This window comes from Siphateles boraxobius, unplaced genomic scaffold (assembly GCF_051911475.1).
Source record: "Siphateles boraxobius isolate OS27281-9 unplaced genomic scaffold, OSU_SipBor_1 12, whole genome shotgun sequence".
NCBI classification, from domain to species: domain Eukaryota; kingdom Metazoa; phylum Chordata; class Actinopteri; order Cypriniformes; family Leuciscidae; genus Siphateles; species Siphateles boraxobius.
Window position 1 is genome coordinate 2,499,682 of NW_027508722.1, and position 22,188 is coordinate 2,521,869.

General features: G+C 36.9%; 2 protein-coding genes across 5 annotated transcripts in view; one reads left to right on the forward strand and one right to left on the reverse strand.

Moving 5' to 3' along the window:
• The first annotated feature begins 1,253 nt into the window (after positions 1-1,253).
• Positions 1,254-7,527, forward strand: cnih4 (cornichon family member 4). Its single transcript, XM_077205922.1, has 5 exons — positions 1,254-1,398; positions 1,744-1,812; positions 2,519-2,631; positions 2,718-2,858; positions 6,045-7,527. The coding sequence occupies exons 1-5, from the start codon at positions 1,330-1,332 to the stop codon at positions 6,070-6,072; spliced, it is 420 nt and encodes a 139-aa protein (XP_077062037.1). The 5' UTR covers positions 1,254-1,329; the 3' UTR covers positions 6,073-7,527.
• Positions 7,528-10,467: 2,940 nt separating this feature from the next.
• wdr26a (WD repeat domain 26a) overlaps positions 10,468-22,188 on the reverse strand; it is a 41,353-nt gene continuing 29,632 nt past the window's right edge. For 2 of the 4 annotated variants that reach the window (XM_077206175.1, XM_077206190.1), the window contains 8 exons: positions 20,326-20,464; positions 20,104-20,244; positions 19,902-20,021; positions 18,806-18,951; positions 18,110-18,188; positions 14,824-14,953; positions 14,542-14,736; positions 10,468-11,790 (listed from right to left, as the gene is read on the reverse strand). In XM_077206175.1, coding sequence (XP_077062290.1) covers positions 11,768-11,790; positions 14,542-14,736; positions 14,824-14,953; positions 18,110-18,188; positions 18,806-18,951; positions 19,902-20,021; positions 20,104-20,244; positions 20,326-20,464 — 973 coding nt within the window. In that variant the 3' untranslated portion in view covers positions 10,468-11,767. Of the gene's footprint in view, positions 11,791-14,498; positions 14,737-14,823; positions 14,954-18,109; positions 18,189-18,805; positions 18,952-19,901; positions 20,022-20,103; positions 20,245-20,325; positions 20,465-22,188 lie in introns of all 4 variants that reach the window. The other 2 variants (XM_077206183.1, XM_077206164.1) reach the window with 2 other exon arrangements.

A 22,188-nucleotide genomic window follows, 5' to 3' on the forward strand; every position in this document is an offset into this window, starting at 1 on the left:
AGTATGCCTGGTAAACTTGCCTACTAGATTATAGTATATCTGCTGCAGCATTGGATTGTAAACAAACCACACTGATGCTTAATTATTTGATGTAATATCAATAAAAGATCATTTATAATGTAACGAAGCGAAAATATTTGCGAATGACGAAATACAAGCGCTATACGCATAGTTTTATTAGACATGTAATTGGTGAATGAACTGTTTTTTTTGTTTTTGGTTAGAGAAGAAATTGAAATTGTCTGAATAACTCACAAACCATATATTGAATCATTCCGAGTGCTTCTCAAACTCACTGAACCGATAATCGTCCTTTTCTGATTCTATTTTTCTCCGAGAACCGGTTGCATTTGGATTGAGAATTTGTCTGATTGGGCGAAAACTGATGAGATCAACATAGCCTACTAGAAATATGTTTACTTGTCATGCCAATTTTTGTATGGCAGTTTTATTACTAGCTTAGGCCTATATGTTTAAATATAAGGTCCAAAACAATTTCTGGCAAATTACTGAAATTAAAGTCTGCATGAAACGGAAGTTGTGACAGTTTTTTCTCCCTATGCTGTTTCATATATCCAGCTTCTCGAACAAGAACAAATGTAGGGCTTGATTTGTACATGGGTGATTGATCGGATGGTTGTGGTTTGCTATTGGTGGATCTCAGTTGCCCCGCCCCAGAGCCATAAACTTATGACGTGTTGACTGGCTCGAGGGCGGGGCAGAGCCATATAGGGAGAGAGTTGCGACAACTCTATGGGTGCTTCTCATTTCTTATTTGTGCATCCTCGTTTCCTTTCCTCGCTTCCTTTGATCGGTTTCCGGGTCATAGGATGGAGGACAGAGGAGCGAGGAGACGAGGAGGGATATTGAGAAGCACTCTATATGGCTCTGCCCCGCCCTCGAGCCAGTCAACACGTCATCAGCTCCAAGAGGGAGGGAAAGTTCTTCTTTTCTTTTCGCCTATAGTCATGGCAATTAATTACTATGTTGCAGCGGGTTAGAGCAACAATCATTTATAATAAACACAGCAATATAAGAACGGTCAATTTTGATTTCATGCTGTTTTTTTTTTTACTTTTATGTATTTGACATTAAACAAATGTATTTGTTTATTTTTAAAAACATTTATGTTTTTGCTGTTATTTAGATTTTATTATTATTTTAAGTGTTTATAGAGGCATGTTGTGTATTTCATTCAAGCCATCAAACATCTTTTGTTATTGAATGATTGGGTTCCGCCGAACGGGAGCGCTCGTGAGATTCAGCACTGTCGGTTCAGCGCGAGAGAAGAAACACACCGGAAGCGGAAGGGAAACCGGAAGCGCAGAAATGGAGGCTGCCGTGTTCATTCTATCACTCGTCGACTGCTGTGCTTTAATATTCCTCTCGGTTTATTTCGTATCCTTTATTAACGCTTTGCATGAATGAAGATGTCTTTCATTGATCGCGTTTCAGCAGGGGTTTGTTGTGTCGTGCTCCATGTTAGCAGGAGCTGCTCGCTGTGATTGCGGATTGTGTAGTGTTTGTTAATCATTAATGAGGATTTATCTTTATAATGTGTGTTTCACTTTATTACTATGTCTTAATACGATTCATTAAAGCGCAATAATGTGAGATTCTGGTGATTTCTCCTGTCAGTGGAGGGATGGCTCATAAACAGGGTGCTAGATCTATTTTAAATCAATTACATATTGTTATTAATGATTATTTCTGATCTGTGTATTTCCCCTAACTCCTGCTGAGATTATTACTCTGTCTGATCTGGAATGTGACTACATCAATGCTCGAGCTTGCTGCTCCAAGTTAAACAAAGTAAGTCTGGATTGTGAAGTTAAAAGTGGAAATTCATTAGTAACATGATTGGATTAGGCTAAGTAATGATTGGCAAAGAATGATATACATCCATCTATATATATATATATGCGTGTGTATTTACATGTATGTGTGTGTGTGTATGTGTGTTTTGTGTCCCCTTGGAAGGATAGTATGGGGTGACTGCAAATTTTGTAATTCATAGATTTTTTTTTCCACTCAAGTTTCTGATTATATCGTTTGTGTTTAAATTAATAAATTTCTGTAGAAGTTTCTCTAGTGCTCTCCGATTTCTCAACCGCACTGAATCTCTCAAACAGCAAATCTTTCACATTGAAATAAAGTACTAGTATGCTGTTGTATTACCAGTATTCCCGTACCAGATTACCAGTATTCTGTAAATACTGGTAATCAAAACATAAAAAATTGTGTTATTTTCGTATATATGTGATTCTCCTGGAAGCTTTTTTTCTGCAGCGTAATAAAACAAAAGTTAATTGCGAGATAAAGTCACAATGGTGAGAATTGTTATCACTAGAATGTAAAAACCAGATTTTGAGCTCATTTTGTATTTATAATGGACATATATGAAGCACAGGAATGTGAGCCAATTTAAATATTTTCCGCATTTCGAGTAGTCAAAAGTGCCCGTAGAAACTACCCTATCTTCAGGTGTGTGTGTAAGTGATTTTGTGCCTGTGTTCAGTGGGTTATACCGGAGATGATCGGTCAGGCGCTGGCCACAGTCTTGATGCTGGTGTCCATGCACTGGTTCGTGTTCCTGCTCAACTTACCTGTGGCATCATGGAACGTTTACAGGTGATTTATCTGAATCCCACAGAACACATACAGTATATAAACCTGAGAAACACTCCAGCCCTGTCCTGATGAATGCCTGTGAACAGATACGTGAAGGTCCCCATGGGGAACATGGGAGTGTATGACCCCACAGAGATCCACAACAGAGGCCAGCTCAAGTCCCATATGAAGGAAGCCATGATCAAACTGGGCTTCCACCTCCTCTGCTTCTTCATCTACCTGTACAGGTAAAAGAACAACCTCATTCATGTTGCGTCGCGTCTGTCTAGGGGTGATCAATCATAGTTTGTTTTGTAAATCGAGAATATGAAACTGCTACCCTCACACACAAGCAGCTGACGACGCGGCGTTTCCTCGGTTCACAGTGAACGCTGTGTAAAACACTTGGTCATGAAGCGTGACAAACATCTTCCCAAATGTGTAATGATCGGTTTTAAATCTGTTCAACAAAAGTGAAGCTTTAAGGGCTTCCTGCACTATGGTTTAATGTTGGAAATCAAAGAAATTAAGACGACTATATATTAGTAACTTTATTGTCGCTTTACTTTTGTTTTATAAATTAATAATTATTATTTTAACCTAAATGCTCTATGTGGGCTACTGCTCTGCTACTGCCACAACACGCCGTGTTCGAATTAGATTTTCTAGTGAACTAGTTCTGAAATGGTGCATTCAATCAGCAGCAATAATAACACAACCCGAAGGAGTGTTAATCTCCGAACCATCGCATAAGCATTAGCATAAGCATTAGCATAAGCATTAGCATAAGCATTAGCATAAGCATTAGCGTGATCTTGATTTCGACAGACAGCTCAAGGCATGGGTGTTGGCTGTGATCGGCGCTGATCTCCTCACTCCTTGTCAATGGGTCTTTTAAACCGGCGGAACGTCAGTGGATTGGTGAAACGTCAGTTCCGATGTAACGTCACATGTCTGATGAGCAGCCAATGATCACGACCTAGGAATAACAAATAGAAACAAAAGCACAAAAGAAAAAGAGCAAAATACACACACACGTGGAACGTAACTATAACTATATATGTGTGTGTGTGTATTTTTATATATTTATATTTGTGTGTGTATATATATATATATATATACACACACACTATATATATATATATATATACATAATATTCATAGATTTCATGTGACGTCACACAGTGGTGCGGCCGCCATTTGTAGGACCGAATTGCAACATGCCGTTGATCTGCTGTGCTGTAAACTGTGATAACAGCAAATCACAAAGAAATGTTCAGAAATTAACGTTGACCTGGAAATTTAAATAAAAGTAAAATTAGCAAATTACAGGTCAGCTAGCTAAATTAAAACATGTAGTTTACAATTGGAACACGTATAACCTTATTCTAGACACTACCTACATTTACATTATAACCTTAGTTATACATTTAGCTGAATTATGTTGTTGTTCTGCTTCAGTATGCTAAACTACTGCTCACTGTTTCTGCCTTAATACATTGTTTAAATTAATAGATTATTAGCTAACTGCATGATTTGTATACATTTCTGAAATGCATAACTCGGACACTCTAAATTGTAATGTAGACACATGCATTTTCTGTAAAGCTGCTTTGAAATATTGTGAAAAGCGCTATACATAACATACAAATAAATGAGAATTGAAAATAAAGGTGTCCAAACGTCACTGATAATACAAGAGATGTGCTTTACCGACATTATTAGCAATTCAGTTCAGCGATTACTGGTGTAACGTTAATATCGCTTGATTAACAGAGTGCTAATTACCCTTCCTGTCATCAAGAACATTTTCTTCATTAGGTGCATTTAATACAATGCTAAATCATAAATCAGATGTACCGTACAATAATATTACGATGTCCAGCAATTGATTTAAGTAGTACATTGGGTTTATTTGTCGTTTAATGACATTCGCCTATTTTACATATGTTCCTTAATGGTCCAGTGGCAGAACTTTTGCCAAACATGTCAGAGGTTCTGGGTTCTAATCCGCACTCGTATAGTTTTTTTATTAAAACCCCCTTATTAAAATCAATTATGTTTATCAGTGGTTGTATATCAGTCAGGGACACATTTGTGTGCATTTTATTTTGTGATTTCACCGGAACGAATAAAGTCTCCGTAATGGATTAAAGCGCGCGTCCGTGTGAAGACTGTGCGGTGTGTGTGAGTCCCGAGAGAACACTGTATCTGCACCACTGATCAGAGTCAACGAGCACTTTGATCACTTAATTTCAAAAACAACACAGTTTGCGTGCTAGATCACCTCTTATTGAACAAACGAACGAAATGAATGCTCTGCAAGTTAACTGGAGATGTTTTATTTATTTGTATTGGTACATCCGTGCCGCGAGATGTTTCAAAAGTGATAGGGACATGTCCCACCCGTAAATTACGCCCCTGCCTTGAGCGCTTCGCCGGTGTATGGAGAGGGATTGTGGACGAGGTAGATGTAAATGTCAGCAAACGTAAAATCTGGCAAGTTTTTACTAGACTTTAGTGGAGTCAGCAGTTCGTTTAACAGTAAATACGGATCTATACCTAAATTATCTATTTTATTTAAATACCGTTGCTTTTCATCTGTGCTATTTAAATGTGCGACACCTTTCCTATCACCAGGGAGAGGTTACGCAATTTAACGCAAAGGTCCTAAAGATGGCGGCCACAACAAAAAAGTCACGTGACTGAAACCCATGAATACACATACATATGTGTATATATAGTGTGTGTGTGTATATATAGTGTGTGTGTATGTATATATGTGTGTGTGCATATACACACACACACACACACACATTAATACATATGTGTATATATAGTGTGTGTATATTTGTGTGTATATATATATATATATATATATATACACACACACACACATATACATATATATATATATAGTGTGTGTATATGTGTATATATATTTGTGTGTATATATAGTGTGTGTGTGTATGTATGTGTATATATATATATATATATATATATATATACACACACATATATATCTATATATACACATATATATACACACACATATATATCTATATATACACATATATATACACACACATATATATCTATATATACACATATATATACACACACATATATATACACACACATATATACATACACACACACAATATATGTGTATTTATACACATACACACATATATATTTTTTATATACATATTTATTTTACAATGAAATACTGTTGAAATTGTAATTGATTTGGAAATAGTTTTTCTGTTTGTTGTCTTTAGTTGATCACATGCCTGTATACTAAATTCAACATAACATACACATATAATCTAGAAATGACCTATCTAGAAGTGTGTTGACAGATTAAATGTGAACGAGCTGTAGCGCGCGAGTGTGTGTGTGTGAACGAGGTTCATCATCTCTGTGTTTTTCAGCATGATCCTGGCGCTCATCAACGACTGACCCGCAACAATCTTCTGAACACACACTGCCAAATCATAAACTGGCCTTTACATTTTGCGAAGAACTTCATGAATCCCAGACAGAAGATCAACCCCAATTCTCCTCGAGACCTCATCACTCGTTCCCCACAGAAACACCACGTCAGCTGACCACGAGTGTGTGTTTCCTGTTTCCTGTTTCCTGCACTGACGGCTTCTCAGGGCTGAAGCATGAGACAATCGCACTGACTCACTGAAGCGTCTGTTTGACAAGATTCAGAACACACACACACTCTTACATACATGAACAAAACATGCCCATGTCCCATCCAAACCAAGAAAAAACATTCACTTGAAGATTAAGCCGGTTTTAGGACCACTGGGATTTTTTTCATGGCAAATAATGGCAAGTATCATTACTGTAATGTGTACGGTTGATTTTTTTGAATTTTATTACAACACTCCATGCTTGTTCTGTTTTAAAATAGAATATGTAAAGAAAAAAATATTGCTGTGATGCACAAATACAGTCTTGCATATTTTCTCTCTTTATTGCAATTAGAGCAGGATTTTCTTTTACAATATGGTAATGACGGGAAGACAAAATGTGCTTGTCATCTAAATCTTTTTTTGTGTGTGTGTCTTGATTATTGTGTGATTCATGACCTGGATATGATATTCTGTTCCACATCCACTCGTATAGGTTTTTTTTAAACGGAGTGTGATTCAGCAGAACACTAATAACCAGAACCAGCCTCTGATTCACATCAACTTCCTGATTCTGATCCCAACGGCTTGTGTTTGTGTAGATTTCAGTGTTTGTGTAGATTTCATTGCTTTTGTGCCTCCTGCTTTTCAGATCCGTCACGCTGAAACTGAAGCCTATGTTTAGAACCATTAAGATTATTTTTTTTTCAATATTTTAATGAAAATTAGACACATTTACCCCAGTATTATCATCATCATCATCATCACAGTGCATCCGAGTGTTGTTTGCTAAATGATTCTAATTACAGTAATAATTCTCAAAACTCGTGTAATGCATATCGTAGTGTTTATGCTGCCTGCTGATTTCCGGACATATTCATTTTTAATGGTGGAGATGAACATGGACTGTCATTGATATAGTGTCTCGGTACGAAACATCTTAATGGTGCTTAAAACGGATGTCATTTTTTTTTTAGATGATCTTTATTTGATTGATTTTGAAATTTGACTGACGTGTCACCTTTAGTGAATGCTGGGTGAGCTACACTACACTACACTACGCAGGTCTAGTGATGTGTCCAGCCCAACAGCGCATCACATGATCGTAATCAGTGCTGAATGGTCGTGTTTAATGGCACGTTGTAATGTACCAGTCATTTGAAAGAGGGTTTGGTTTGTAATCATGTGAAATCTGTGTCATCGGTTTTGTTTTTTATGCATAATTGCGGTTGTGGGGTTTCTTAAATAAAAAGATGATTATGAATATCAAGTTTTCACAATGCATTCATATTCAATTAAATGCACATTATACATTGCAATCCAGTTATTCTAAAACTACATGCGGATTTTTTTTCATAGAAAATGGATAACACACTCATATTGGATATTTGCTATCGCAATTCTACCAGTGTTATTTAAACATCGTTGGGATACTATTATAGATTTTATTAATATATTTTTTTTCTTCCGTTTTTTATTTTAGTTTAGTAACACTTTAGTTTAGGGTCCAATTCTCACTATAAACTAGTTGCTTATTATCATGCATATTACTATGATATTGGCTGTTTATTAGTACTTCTTAAGCACATATTAATGCATTATTCTGCATGATCATATTCTACATCACTTAATCCACCCAATACCTGATCTTAACAACAAAGAATTGGACCCTAATCTAAAGTTTTAGTAATTTTTTGTTTTTGTCAAAAAACAAACCAGTTTGGTCACCTTTTAGTTTAGGGTCTAATTATCACTATATTAACTGACTTTTTCCTCAACAAACTCATAAGTTTACTTGAGCTTATTAATAGTTAGTGAGGTAGTTGTTAAGATCAGGTATTGGGTGGATTAAGTGATGTAGAATATGTTGATCATGCAGAATAAGCCATTAATATGTGCTTTATAAGAACTAATAAACAGCCAATATCCTAGTAATATGCACGATAAGATGATACTAGATAATAGAGAGAACTGGACCTTAAACTTAAGTGTTACCCATGGTTTTTATTTCACTGTTTCAATCAAGAACTGGAAAAGTCATGGACATTTATTTCTATGGGGAAAAAAAATCAGTTCAATCTTATAGAATCTTATTTGATGACTTCGGAAATGTTTTTCTTTTGGACTTTTGTGACCATTAAACCAACAGAAGTGACGACTTGTGACAGATAGTTTAAAACCCTGAATGCTTTATTGAAAGTATGTATACATAACACCTCTCCTACAGAACATTACATAATAGTACAATCACTTAGAATAATAACACACTGAAATGCAAATAAGATCCTCAGATCCTGACTGCAATAAACGTAAGTCTCCGCCAGAACTCCACCCAGGGCGCTACCGTTGCCCCGCGGCTCAAGCACATAAACTCAAACTAAGACTGAAAGGAAACACAAATATCCAGAAGAAAAGGAAAGTTCAGTTGCATAAACCAGAACGTACAACACCACAATTGTGTGATATCTCCACATGTGTGAGGGTGTTACTGCATGCACCTGTTCTTTCTTTTCGCTTGTGCGCGTCAATCCTCGCTAGCGGAACCGGTCTGGCTGGTCAGGGTACCAATAACCTGTACAAGGAGTTTACCTGATGCAGGTGAGAAACGCTTAACATTTGTATGGGAGGAAACATGGCAAGAAATACACACATGTTGTTTTTTTATATATATATATATATATATATATATATATATATAAGAGTGCTGTCAAATTGATTAATCCATTAGTCGCATCTAACATAAAAGTTTGTTTATAATGTGTATATATTTTTTTATATTTATATTAGTGCTGTCAAATCGATTAATCACATCTAACAAAAGTTTGTTTACATAATGTGCATTATATATATATATATATATATATATATATATATATATATGTCTGTGTATACACTGTATATACACACACATATTTATAAATGTGTATATGAATACATATACATTATTTATACACACACACACGCACATATACACACATATATACGTATGCATAGATATACACTGCCGTTCAAAAGTTTGGGGTCGGTAAGATTTTTAATGTTTTTAAAAGAAGTCTCTTCTGCTCACCAACGCTGCATTTATTTGATTAAAAATACAAAAACCCAGTAATATTGTGAAATATTATTACAATGTAAAATAACTGTTTTCTGTGTGAATATATAGTTAAATGTAATTTATTCCTGTGATCAAAGCGGTATTTTCAGCATCATTACTCCAGTCTTCAGTGTCACATGATCCTTCAGAAATCAGTATAATATGATGATTTGATGCTCAAGAAACAATTCTGATTATTATCAATGTTGAAAACAGTTGTGTACCTTTTTTCTAGCATTCTTTGATGAACAAAGTTAAAAACAACAGCATTTATTTAAAATAGAATCGTTTTTAACATTATAAATGTGTTTACTGTAACTTTTTATCAATTTAAATCCTCCTTGATGAATAAAAGTATTGATTTTATTTATTTCCCCCAAAAAATAAAATAAAAATTCTTACTGACCCCAAAGTTTTCAACGGTAGTGTTTAATGTTACAAAAGATTACTTTTCAGATAAATGCTGTTCTTTTGAACTTTCTATTCATCAAAGAATCCTGAAATAAAAATGTAAATAACTGTTTTCAACATTGATGATAATGAGAAATGTTTCTTGAGCAGTAAATCATCATATTATACTGATTTCTGAAGGATCATGTGACACTGAAGACTGGAGTAATGATGCTGAAAATTCAGCTTTGATCACAGGAATAAATTACATTTAACTATATATTCACAGAGAAAACAGTTATTTTACATTGTAATAATATTTCACATTATTACTGGGTTTGTTTTGAATTTTCAATCAAATAAATGCAGCGTTGGTGAGCAGAAGAGACTTCTTTTAAAAACATGAAAAATCTTACCGACCCCAAACTTTTGAACGGCAGTGTATATGTATTTACATATTGAATAAACAAACTGATGTTAGATGTGATTAATGATTTTGACATCACAAATATATATATATATATATCTATATATATCTATAGATTCCTTATATACATGTATATGAAGAGCACATAATAACAGAATAAATCATAATAGGCAAAGTTTCTTTCGCTCGACTGATGAATACCTACATTTTTTCAGGGTACACCTGCGTGTACTAATGCGTAATATGGTACGAAAGTATATAAGAAATTCACAAATAGAAAAAAGCATTTAAGAGTCCACTTGCCAAGACATCCTTTATACGATAATACAAGGGGAAAAAAAGCTAAACAAATTATAAATCAACCCAAAATAAAATCAATTAAACTAAGAAAATCATAGCTGATGAATAATCATAAACATGTCTAGAAAACCATTTAAAAAAACATAAAAACTCAAAAAGTGATAATATGAAAGAGGAAACGAGACCCAAGAGGAGAATATGACACAACGAACATGATGGAAACAAACTCGAGAAACATATTTGAGAGTCTGTTCATTCGTTCAATATGCTGGCGTACTTACCGTCACAAAATCATTTCTCATACACTAACAGCCTGGACCGTGTTGCAAACACCTACTAGCCACTTACGTAAAGTCAAAGTTTGCACGCTGCAGGCTGATATTTACATGTGGACCGTGACATCAGCACGTTTGCGTGTCATTAGCAGGACGACTATAGCAAGCCTATATGGGTCGCGTTTTCAACCCCGTTACCAAAAAATAACCATGTCCTGTTATGCGTCTTTCTTTGTAAATCTATATCGGCTCGTCACAAGAATAAAGATTAATAATCCGTCACCTCTAGAAAACCTTCCCCCTTTCATAATTAGCATCATAAAGTACCATAAGCAATGAAAAAAACTGCGGGGGGGGTCATTGTTGGAATTTTCTAATCGAAATGAATATCTAGCTGTTAAAAAATGCCAGTAAATTCAGTCATTTAAAAATGCTGTGGGTCACAGAGGGAAAAGACACCGATATCTTATATCTCTGCTGGTGAAGACACTTACTCTCAAGCATACGAATTGGCTTAAAGAAGTTCATGCTGAAAAATAAGGATATGATTTGTTTGCTCTCCGTTAACACGTGCGTCTTTGAGACCACGGAGAAGTTCGCACATGCCGGAAAAGCATTTTTTTTTTGTCCCCTGGCTGAGTGAATATTGTACAGAACACAAAGCAAGCCTGTGGCCTTGATTCATTCACAATAATAAATTAAAGCCGTAATAAATAACGTTGTTCGTCCGTGTGTGTGTGTGTGTGTGTGCGCATGTGGGTTCAGGAGGCAGTCGTCCACTCAGGATGCAGTGTAGAAAGGAGGAGGAGGGGCTTAAGCCGAAGAGGGGCGTGTCCTCGGCGTGTCCGTGTCGGATTTGAAGTCAGATGTTTTAAGGACAGCAGTCGGCTTCATGGTGTTCGAGTGAAACCGCCAGGAAAAAAACATCCATCTGCCGTACGATTTACTTCAATTTTCATTCACAAAGTCTATAGTGTGTCTCACTGTACGTTTTCCAAAGTGGACATCTGCTCCAGAGTCAACATCAACTGTCCATGCTATAGCATTCTACAGGAGAAGAGAAGCAGAGAGACCACAATGACAACATGTCATCTTTCTAACATGGGCTATTCAATTCAGCTCAGTTTAAAAGTGCCCCATTATGCTTTTTTTGGATATTACCTTTCATGCAGTGTGTAATTTAGCCGTTTGTGAATGTAAAAGATCTGCAAAGTTTTAAAGATCAAAGTGCAGATGAATCGAGTTAATGTCTCCCAAAATGAAGAATCGATTCTGAACTGCGGAAACGAGTTGTAAACAATTCCAGTCTCACTTCCTGTTACAAATTTACGTAACAATGTAACAAATTTGCATAATGCCCGCCTCTGGTCTTCATTGGCTGCCTGCGAACAGTGTCTACTTTGACCCGGCCTCAAACACTGTAGTTGCAGAGGAGACTGGAAGAGTTTGGTTCGCTGTAAATCCACTTTGCATAAACTTCAAAAAGATGAGGACTCGCGCTGGAATTAATACGGAAAAACCAAAGGCATCTTTACTGTTCGTATCAATGTGTATCAAGCGCAGATCCGGAGCTGAAATTAAGATTTGCTAATGGACATTTCGTTTTCTGTAAGCAGTCGACCAATCACAACAGACAGGGCCATCTGACCAATCAGATTAGAGTAGCCCAATCACAACAGACAGGGCCATCTGACCAATCAGAGCAGAGTAGCCCAATCACAACAGACAGGGCCATCTGACCAATCAGAGCAGAGTAGCCCAATCACAACAGACAGGGCCATCTGACCAATCAGAGCAGAGTAGCCCAATCACAACAGACAGGGCCATCTGACCAATCAGAGCAGAGTAGCCCAATCACAACAGAGAGGGCCTTCTGACCAATCAGAGCAGAGTAGCCCAATCACAACAGACAGGGCCATCTGACCAATCAGAGCAGTGTAGCCCAATCACAACAGACTGGGTCATCTGACCAATCAGAGCAGAGTAAACCAATCATAACAGACTGGGACATCTGACCAATCAGAGCAGAGTAGCCCAATCACAACAGACTGCGTCATCTGACCAATCAGAGCAGAGGAGGCCAATCATAACAGACTGCGCCATCTGACCAATCAGAGCAGAGTAGCCCAATCACAACAGACAGGGCCATCTGACCAATCAGATTAGAGTAGCCCAATCACAACAGACAGGGCCATCTGACCAATCAGAGCAGAGTAGCCCAATCACAACAGACAGGGCCATCTGACCAATCAGAGCAGAGTAGCCCAATCACAACAGACAGGGCCATCTGACCAATCAGAGCAGAGTAGCCCAATCACAACAGACAGGGCCATCTGACCAATCAGAGCAGAGTAGCCCAATCACAACAGACAGGGCCATCTGACCAATCAGAGCAGAGTAGCCCAATCACAACAGAGAGGGCCTTCTGACCAATCAGAGCAGAGTAGCCCAATCACAACAGACAGGGCCATCTGACCAATCAGAGCAGAGTAGCCCAATCACAACAGACTGGGTCATCTGACCAATCAGAGCAGAGTAAACCAATCATAACAGACTGGGACATCTGACCAATCAGAGCAGAGTAGCCCAATCACAACAGACTGCGTCATCTGACCAATCAGAGCAGAGGAGGCTAATCATAACAGACTGCGCCATCTGACCAATCAGAGCAGAGTACCCCAATCACAACAGACTGCGTCATCTGACCAATCAGAGCAGAGTAGACCAATCATAACAGACTGCGTCATCTGACCAATCAGAGCAGAGGAGGCCAATCATAACAGACTGCGCCATCTGACCAATCAGAGCAGAGTAGCCCAATCACAACAGACTGCGTCATCTGACCAATCATAACAGACTGCGTCATCTGACCAATCAGAGCAGAGGAGGCCAATCATAACAGACTGCGTAATCTGACCAATCAGAGCAGAGGAGGCTCTCGGAAAGGAGAGAGACTGAATTCTTTATGGAAGCGTTTCAGACACTGAGAAAAGAGGTGATGCTGCAATGTATAAAATAAGAAAATTAAAAAAATTTTTTTACTTTGGATGCATGTAAACCTGTTGTAGGACACTCCAAAATAAAAATTTGAACGTTTAAAATAGCATAATGGGGCACTTTAATTCTGAATTTGAACTAAACATTTAAATTCCCGAAGCATATTAAAAAGCAATAGTTAAGAGTCAGATCCTCTATATGCATTATAAAGTCCAGATTAGATGCTTACTTTGTGTCAAGAGCTTTTTTAAATTAATTAATTAATTATTAAGGTAGCTGCTCCGGTTTGAGAGCGTTAAGACACAAAATACCCGTATCAGCCGTAACAAGCTCAGAATTTTGGCGCAGAAACTCCACATTGGTTTTAATCGTCTGGTTTTAGTTTCTGAATATTTATGAAAACATATAAATTGAGTTTTTAAAGCGTCACACAGCAAATGGGTAGTTGACATGTTAAAATGTTAAAAACATTGAATGAACATGCAACATTTATTTGAATGTATAAGCGAAAGTGCATATTTAACATCATATAACTGATCACAATTTATTTTCAGTTTAGCTTTTCAGACACATTTTTTAGATGTTTAAAGTAGTACAAATATTCCATTTAATCTCGTATTTCACACAAGCTCATAAAATCTGCATGCAATACAATATAAAAAATAAAAATATAAAAAAATTCCTGTATAGCTAAATATGTTTAGATTTAGTTTATCAAGTCAAATTTCTAAAATGTTCTATGTCAACTACCCACTTACATCAAACTAGGAGCATAATCCAGTCAGTCGAGGAGGTTCATACCAGTTAGGCCCTCGGGCTCCTGGGAGTCCAGAAAGGGGGCGGGACCCCAGACCCGTATGGTGCCGTCATCCGAGGCGCTGGCCATCAGGCCCGGCAGAACCGGGTTCCAGCTCACGCAGTTCACGGTGCGCGTGTGACCCGTCAGCTCGGCGATGGGCAGCTCGCTGCGCTTGTGCCAGATGTAAACTTTGTGGTCTAGACACAACAGGCGGTTCACAAAACCCTATCAGCTCTCAGCCGGAATTCATTCAGTCTGTTATTCTGAGATCTACGCACTCTTACCTTCACTGCCACTCGCAATAAAGTCTTCGTTGTAGCCGCCAAAACAGGAGTGGATGGTGTAGAAGCCCTGGGTCACACCTTGGTACTTCCTGACTAATACCCGGTCCTGCAGGTCCCACAGATGAACTCCCTAAACACGTCAAGAGAGGAACTGCTGGGTGAGGCATTATTTTTATTTACATGAGTATAAGTCAAAGATTCCTCCTAGGGTTTATCGGTACTAGTATGACCAGAATCTCACAATAAGGCTGCGTTCCAGTCCAAAATTGTCATGCCCTTCACTCGCTAACTTCCCTCCGTCTCGTTCACTCGGATCTGCGTCATTGCTTACGTTTTACGAGTGTCCACTACTGGCGGAAACTGCAATGGGCTGAACTGGAACGTCCTAAGCCCTTGATCACTTGGAATCAGCTATGGAGTTGATTTATTATTTACAATTTGTTTCCCTTTAAGAATTTGTTTAATGCAGCATCCAAATGTATATAGGTGTGTTTGGGTTGTTTTATATAAAAAAATTCTAATTAATATATCATAGAGTTGTTTGTGGTGGTGGTGATTAGACGAGGTCTGTGGTGACGTCACAATCGTGTTGCATTGTGGTATATGGATCTGCCTGAAGTGTACATATGAAGTAGACTCGCTCCCTCGGTCAAAATCGAGGAAACGAGGGTGTGTCCATATAAACTTCCCACGTCCACTTCACGAAGTGGAACGCACTTCAAAATGGCGGCAGGGATTCCCCCGAGGGGAAGTGCTTAGGGAAGTTCGCAAGTGCAGCCCAAGACATGAGTAATATTTACAATAAGGTCCCATTTAGTTAGCAACACCTAACTTCCTACAATCCAATCAAATCGCCACGGACAAAATCAAGCCCCGCCCCATATTTTTCCTCATTCCAGAAGCCGTTTCACTCGGATATACGTCACAATAGTGATGAAAAGACAATCGCAACTTCCGCTTCATGCCGACTTTAAGTGCAGACATCTATTCTTTTTCTCGTTTACCTCCAAAATAAGTTTATGAGGGCCATTTTTAGATAATTTGGTCAATTAAATCCTCCTTAGACTTCTCTATTTTTGGTGCGTTTTCACCATGTTTACGGTAATTACCGTAATTATGAAATGACAACCGGACATCCTACTCTGAGCTGTTCACATCCTCAGACTCAGAATTAAGCATTTAATGGCAACACGATTATGCCACAATGATTTATTTTTAGTATATAATAAACAAAATCCATTATGCAAGTTATTAATAAGTTAGTAGGACATTAGTTGTATAAGTTTGTGCTCACTTCATTACCATATATGGCAACACTTTATAATAACTTTCATTAATAAATCCTCAACAAACGTTATATAATGATTAACGGATCATTAGTTAATGTAAATTAAAATTATTACAAATATTATTAAACTTTCAATTCATAGGATCATGCACTTCTTGAAAATATATAAATGTAAAAAGAAAAGTGCATTAGGTAATATATGAACTAAAGTTTAATGACATTTACAAACGTACAAATGCAAAAAGGCATTTGGTAGCTGAGAGTGAACTGGATGCTCAACAGAAAATTGAATTATGACTGGTCCCACTTAATATTAGGTGTCTTTCACTATGTAATTACATCAAAATAATAATCATAATTATATAATAATTGTGTTCATGCTCTGTCTATTCCAAAACCCTGTTACTGCTATTGAGGTGTGATACGGGTCAGGTTCGGGTCAGTTTGATTACTATAAGGGAACATGGTTCATACGGTTTGTTTTTACATTGTTTAGATAAATGAACTTTGAATATTCTTGAAAAATACATTTGTTTTCTCCTGTTGATGTATGATTCAAGGAACTTCCCGTTTAAGTATATAAGTGTATAAGTGTGAGGCAATAAAAACTTATTTTGCACTCAAATTACAATCATGTGTTGTCATGTCTTTAGCAAGTGTTTAGCACAACTTTACCAACACAAATGTTGTTACAGCTAAAAGTCCAATAGCCATAAAGGTACTAAATGGGTAGTAAACATTTACAAATAATGAAAAGTTTCAATTTTAGATTGGGTACGGCAAAAACATGAACAAATTATGAATATATGATTTGTAAAAATGTGTAAATAGAATACTGTAAGTTTGCATACAAGACCAAAGTGTGACCTTTACAGACTGTGCTTATGAGTTTGTGACTAATTTGTTAACTACTGTAAATAAATAAAAAAATAGAGGATTAAATAAACATCATAGTAATAATTTATTATGTTATAATACAATATACGTTATAATAAAAGTATTAAGAGATTTGTTGTTTTTATTATTCTTAATAACAATAATAGTGTTATTATCATTTTTATTTTATTTGACAGTAAATTATTTTATTAAGAACAGTAAAATTACAATACTAACATTTATGGTTGCCTTAATTTCTTTGTTTTTAAACAATAAACCATTGAGCTTTTATTTTGGCAGAAAACTGCAGGGAGACCTGATCTTTGTTGACACAGATTTATAAATGATTCTCATTATGAATTTTGCAAAGATGTTTGATGCATGTTGCGCTCCCAAATGCAATTTGTAAGCGACTCAAAAACACAGAGTAGCATTTACTGTGTATCTGAAAAGTGCTGTGCTTTACTCTGATACATGCTGCATGTCAGACTATATATTTATATAATTACATCAAACTGTTGTGATCTGATGATCGGACTAAGCTAGATCACATTCTCACAACCCTGCATTGTCAAAATACATTAAAAAGTTACCGGGTAACAGGCGAGTAACATCGCTTCGGCGAAATTTTTTCTCACTTTCCCGCCTTGAACCCTGGCTAACATGCTAATACTGTCCTGCAGATGCGCAGCACGTATTTTATGATACCAACACACAACATTTTTTTTCTTGGACTTACGAATTAATACGGGTCATTATTTTCAAGTCAGAAAATATAGGAAAAAATAAAATAAATCACATCCCTAATTATAGTTTATTTTCAGATTAAATTTTATTTTCAGACATTTTACCGCTGAAGATGCCGCCATTTTGAGTGTTTCTAAGTACAAGTCCGAGTTTACAAGTCGTAATTACGAGCTTTACAAGGACGTCAGCACTTTTTTTTTTTTTTTTCAGTTACGTCATGGCGTGAATGCACTGTTCGAAGTTATGGAATCCCACCAAGATCAGATCAGATTGTTCACAGCAAAACAACAAGTCTGGCATCAGTAAATACTTCACATTATGAAACACTTGAGATGAAATCTAAGCAGATAAAAGCAGCCTGCTTCGCCTACTCACCTGAGTTGCGACATTTAACAGAGCTAATCTTCCATTCTTTGACACGGTGAAGGACATTACAGGGTGGTCTTCTTGAACTCTATAAGAGACGACAAGCAAACACACACCAGCACATCCACATAACTCATACAAACACTATCAGAAAAACCATAACAGGATCTAAAGTCACAAGAGCTGGGCAAAATTTTTGATTTGATCGATTAATCGTTTTTTTTTTTAAATGTGGTCGATTCAAAATTGATTCTCAAAGGCCACGAATCGATTTTTTCCATATTTATTTATCCATCACCCAAAAGCCAGTATTAGTTTTCCTCCACTGTTCATAGGCTTGCACGTTACAGCAATTATGCTGTGAGATTTTACTTTTATTTTATCTTAAACATAAAATAACCTGATCCTGTTCGATCTGACTCGTCCAATTTTCAGAATATATTTTTCATTTGAAATATAGAGTTGGGTTCCGTTTTAATGTACCCAAATATACCTAAAATAAAAAGAGTTTAAGAGTTCTTAATTTATTTTTATTAATTAACTACTTGTAAACATATTGTTCTTTTTTATAAATATAGGATTTAAACTAAATCTATATTCATTGAGTCGAATCGAAATCGAAAATCGAATGGAGAATCGACTCGAGAGCTTGTGAATCGAAACTGAATCGATACCCAGCCCTTGTCACAAGCGCAGTCAACATACATGTTCCTGTCAGTCAGATCTTCGAAGTTGTATCCACGGATGCGCTGGTGTGTATCAGAGGCCAGCACTGTTCGCCCGTCATTCAAACACCACAGACACTGCACACGAACACCCTCCCAGGAGTCCAGCAAGTTCCCGTCCAGATCCTGTCAGAACATGTTCCTCATTAACCATCATCACTTATGAACGTGTGTGGTAAATCGTCACTAGAAACAATAATCCTGATTTCTGGCAACAGCAACTATTTAAAATGTTTCTTAATGGGTGAATCTCCACGTCAAGAACTTGTCTGGGTCATATTTCATATAAAACATTTCAAAAATTAAGAAAAAAAAAAGAAAAAGACTACCATTAAAAAGTTTGGGGTCAGTAAGATAATAAAAATAATAAATCAATACTTTAATTCAGCAAGGAGGCATTATATTGTTCAAAAGTGACCGTAAAGACAAGTTCCCAAAAAAATCTATTTCAAATAAATGCTGAAGAATCCTGATCCTCCAATAAGTCGGTTTCCACAAAAATATGAAGCAGCACGACTGTTTTCAACATTGATAATAATTAGAAATCATAATATTAGAATGATTTCTGAAAGATCATTTGACACTGAAGACTGGAGTAATCACAGGAATAAATTACATTAAAAAAAAATACACTACAATAAAAAACAGCTTTTTCCTGTAATTTTAATTAAATAAGGATAAATAATTAAAAAAAAAATCCTACCGACCTCAAACTTTTAAACAGTAGTGTATATTTTATATACTTTTTAAAAATGATAATTTATAAAATACATTTTGACATTTTCAAGACAATAAAGCACATACACAGCCAAAATTATCATTACTTTATTGCAAAAAAAAAAAAAAAAGCCAAGTATGCATCATGGATGTATTGGTTTTATCGAATTTAATGTAAGCTGATTTTAATAATGAAAATTCATTGCATTTGCTTATCATCGCAATATTAAGAAGCGTTTTAACCCCTTGGAACTGGAATTAAAAAAGTAAAAAAGTGTTGTCACGCCTATAATACTCTCACTCAATATAATTGAGTACAGTTATAGCTGAGAGCACAGAGACTGTACAGCAACACTTACACACTGGTAGAACTGGCCTCTCTGACCTCCGGTAACAAAACGCTTGCCGTCTGGATTCCAGGCCACGCTGGTCAGGCTGTCCTCGTGAGACTGGCTCATTTTGGTTCTCAGTTCCCCTGTCTGGGTGAACACAGTGAGGATTTAAAGGCGAGACGAGCTGCTGGAGAGAATCTGAGAGCTGACTGTGGGTCGGGACCCTCACCTGTATGTTCCAGAGCCAGAGCTCAGAGCAGTCGTCCGGGCCACAGGCTATCAGATACGTGTCATCCGGGCTCCAGGCCAGATAGGAAACCCCATAGGCATGACCCTCCAATGTCTTCAGCTGCTTGAGCAGGTGAGTGTCCTGTCAAAACATCTCAAACCATCACACTCTTGGATCAGGAGCGTTACTTTAATGGTGAAGGGGAGGGGGAAGGTCACTCACAGGGTCAACCTGCCATATAATGACTGTTGTGTCTTTGGATCCCGAGGCCAGTTTGGTGCCGTCGTTGGAGAACTTGCAGAACCAGACTTCATTGCAGTGCTCGGTCAGGATCTGCTGGGTGTAGCAGGGGAACTGTTTCCTGGAGATTACAGTCAATGCGTTTTAGAGATGGCTATCTGGAGAGACAATAAGCCTGTCTAATTTTTAACTTTTGCATTCATTAAAGAGCCTACATTAGGCTATACTGACAAACCCTAGATTTTTTTTTCACTTACACTTTATTTTGATAGTCCACTTCAGACAAAACTGCAACTATATGTCAGCAGATATTAAGCAGACAGTCTACTAATACTCTAATGACTGCTAGTTGACGTGTAGTTGCAAAGTTACTTTTAGTCAGTAGAATGTCTAAAGTGGACCATCAAAATAAAGTGTCACCATTTTTGAATATACTGGATTTTATCTGGAATAAGAAGGTCTCCAGGTTGCATAAAGTATATTTATATATACTTCTATATAGTGTAAAGTATATTTAAAGAGACCCAAGCCTCAGGGGGGATTGAGATAACCTAATCTGAGGTTTAATGAGTTTTAGGGTGTGCTCACAGTTGTCATGTTTGGTGCGATTGCTCTGTTAATGTGGTTCATTTAAATAAGTGTAAACGCTGTCATCTAAACCCTGGTGCACATCGAACAAGTAGACCGAGACGCTGATAAGTTGGGTCTCAATCCACTTCTTAGAGCTCATACATGACAATCTGGGGCTCAGGTAATGAAGCAGACAGACTGGCTAAACCGACCGTCTGCCAGCTGTCTCACGTCACTGAGGTCAGATAAATCCCATCACATAGACACTCTATCACCTAGATATCATCATACAGAGACTGTGTCTGTTCCCCGAACTAGGAAATACAAAAAAAAAACCTCCTAAACCCATTTAAGGGTAAAAATTTAATTGATGTTCAACAAATAAAAAAAAAGATATAATACAGATGAACAAATGCTAAAGCTCGGGTTGTTGAATATTCAACCCCTTACTTCAAAAGCACTTATTGTTAATGACATGATTACATACAATAACCAGAAAAATGGAGTGCAACTAGAAGAAAACAAAACTAGAGATTTTTCGCATTTCATGGAAAGAGAGCACGATTGCGTACAGAGATTTTTTTCTTTTCTCTTTTTCTTTTCTTTTTTTCTTTATGAACATCTTGACTTACAAGATTGATAATATCAGGGAGAAAATTATAACTATGCAACCGTCTACTACAATATCGCATCATGCAGTGCATTGTAGTCTCCTTGAGGAAAAGTTTTATTCATTCATTGCTATAGAAGAGGGTGAATTTTCCAAACTCGTTAAATCGTCTAAATCGACAACATGTACAGTATGTTAGACTCTATACCGACTAAGTTATTGAAAGAGATGCTTCAAGAGGTCATAGATCCTCTTCTTAATATCATTAATTCATCTTTCTCAGTAGGATACGTACCAAACACTTTTCAGGTTGGCTATGATTAAACCGCAACTTGATCCTAAATAATTAGTTAATTACAGGCTGATCTCAAATCTACCTTTTCTGTAAAAGATACTAGAAATGGTACCTGGTAAATGGTACCTGCGAGGATTTCCAGTCAGGATTTAGACTGTATCATAGTACTGAGACTGCTCTTATTAGAGTCACAAATGATTTGCTTTTATCATCTGATCGTGGTTGTATCTCTCTATTAGTGATACTCAGTCTTAGAGCTGCATTTGATACTATTGACCACAACATTCTTTTAAATAGACTCGAAAATTATGTTGGCATTAGTGGAATTGCATTAGCATGGTTTAAAATCATACTTATCTGTCCATTATCT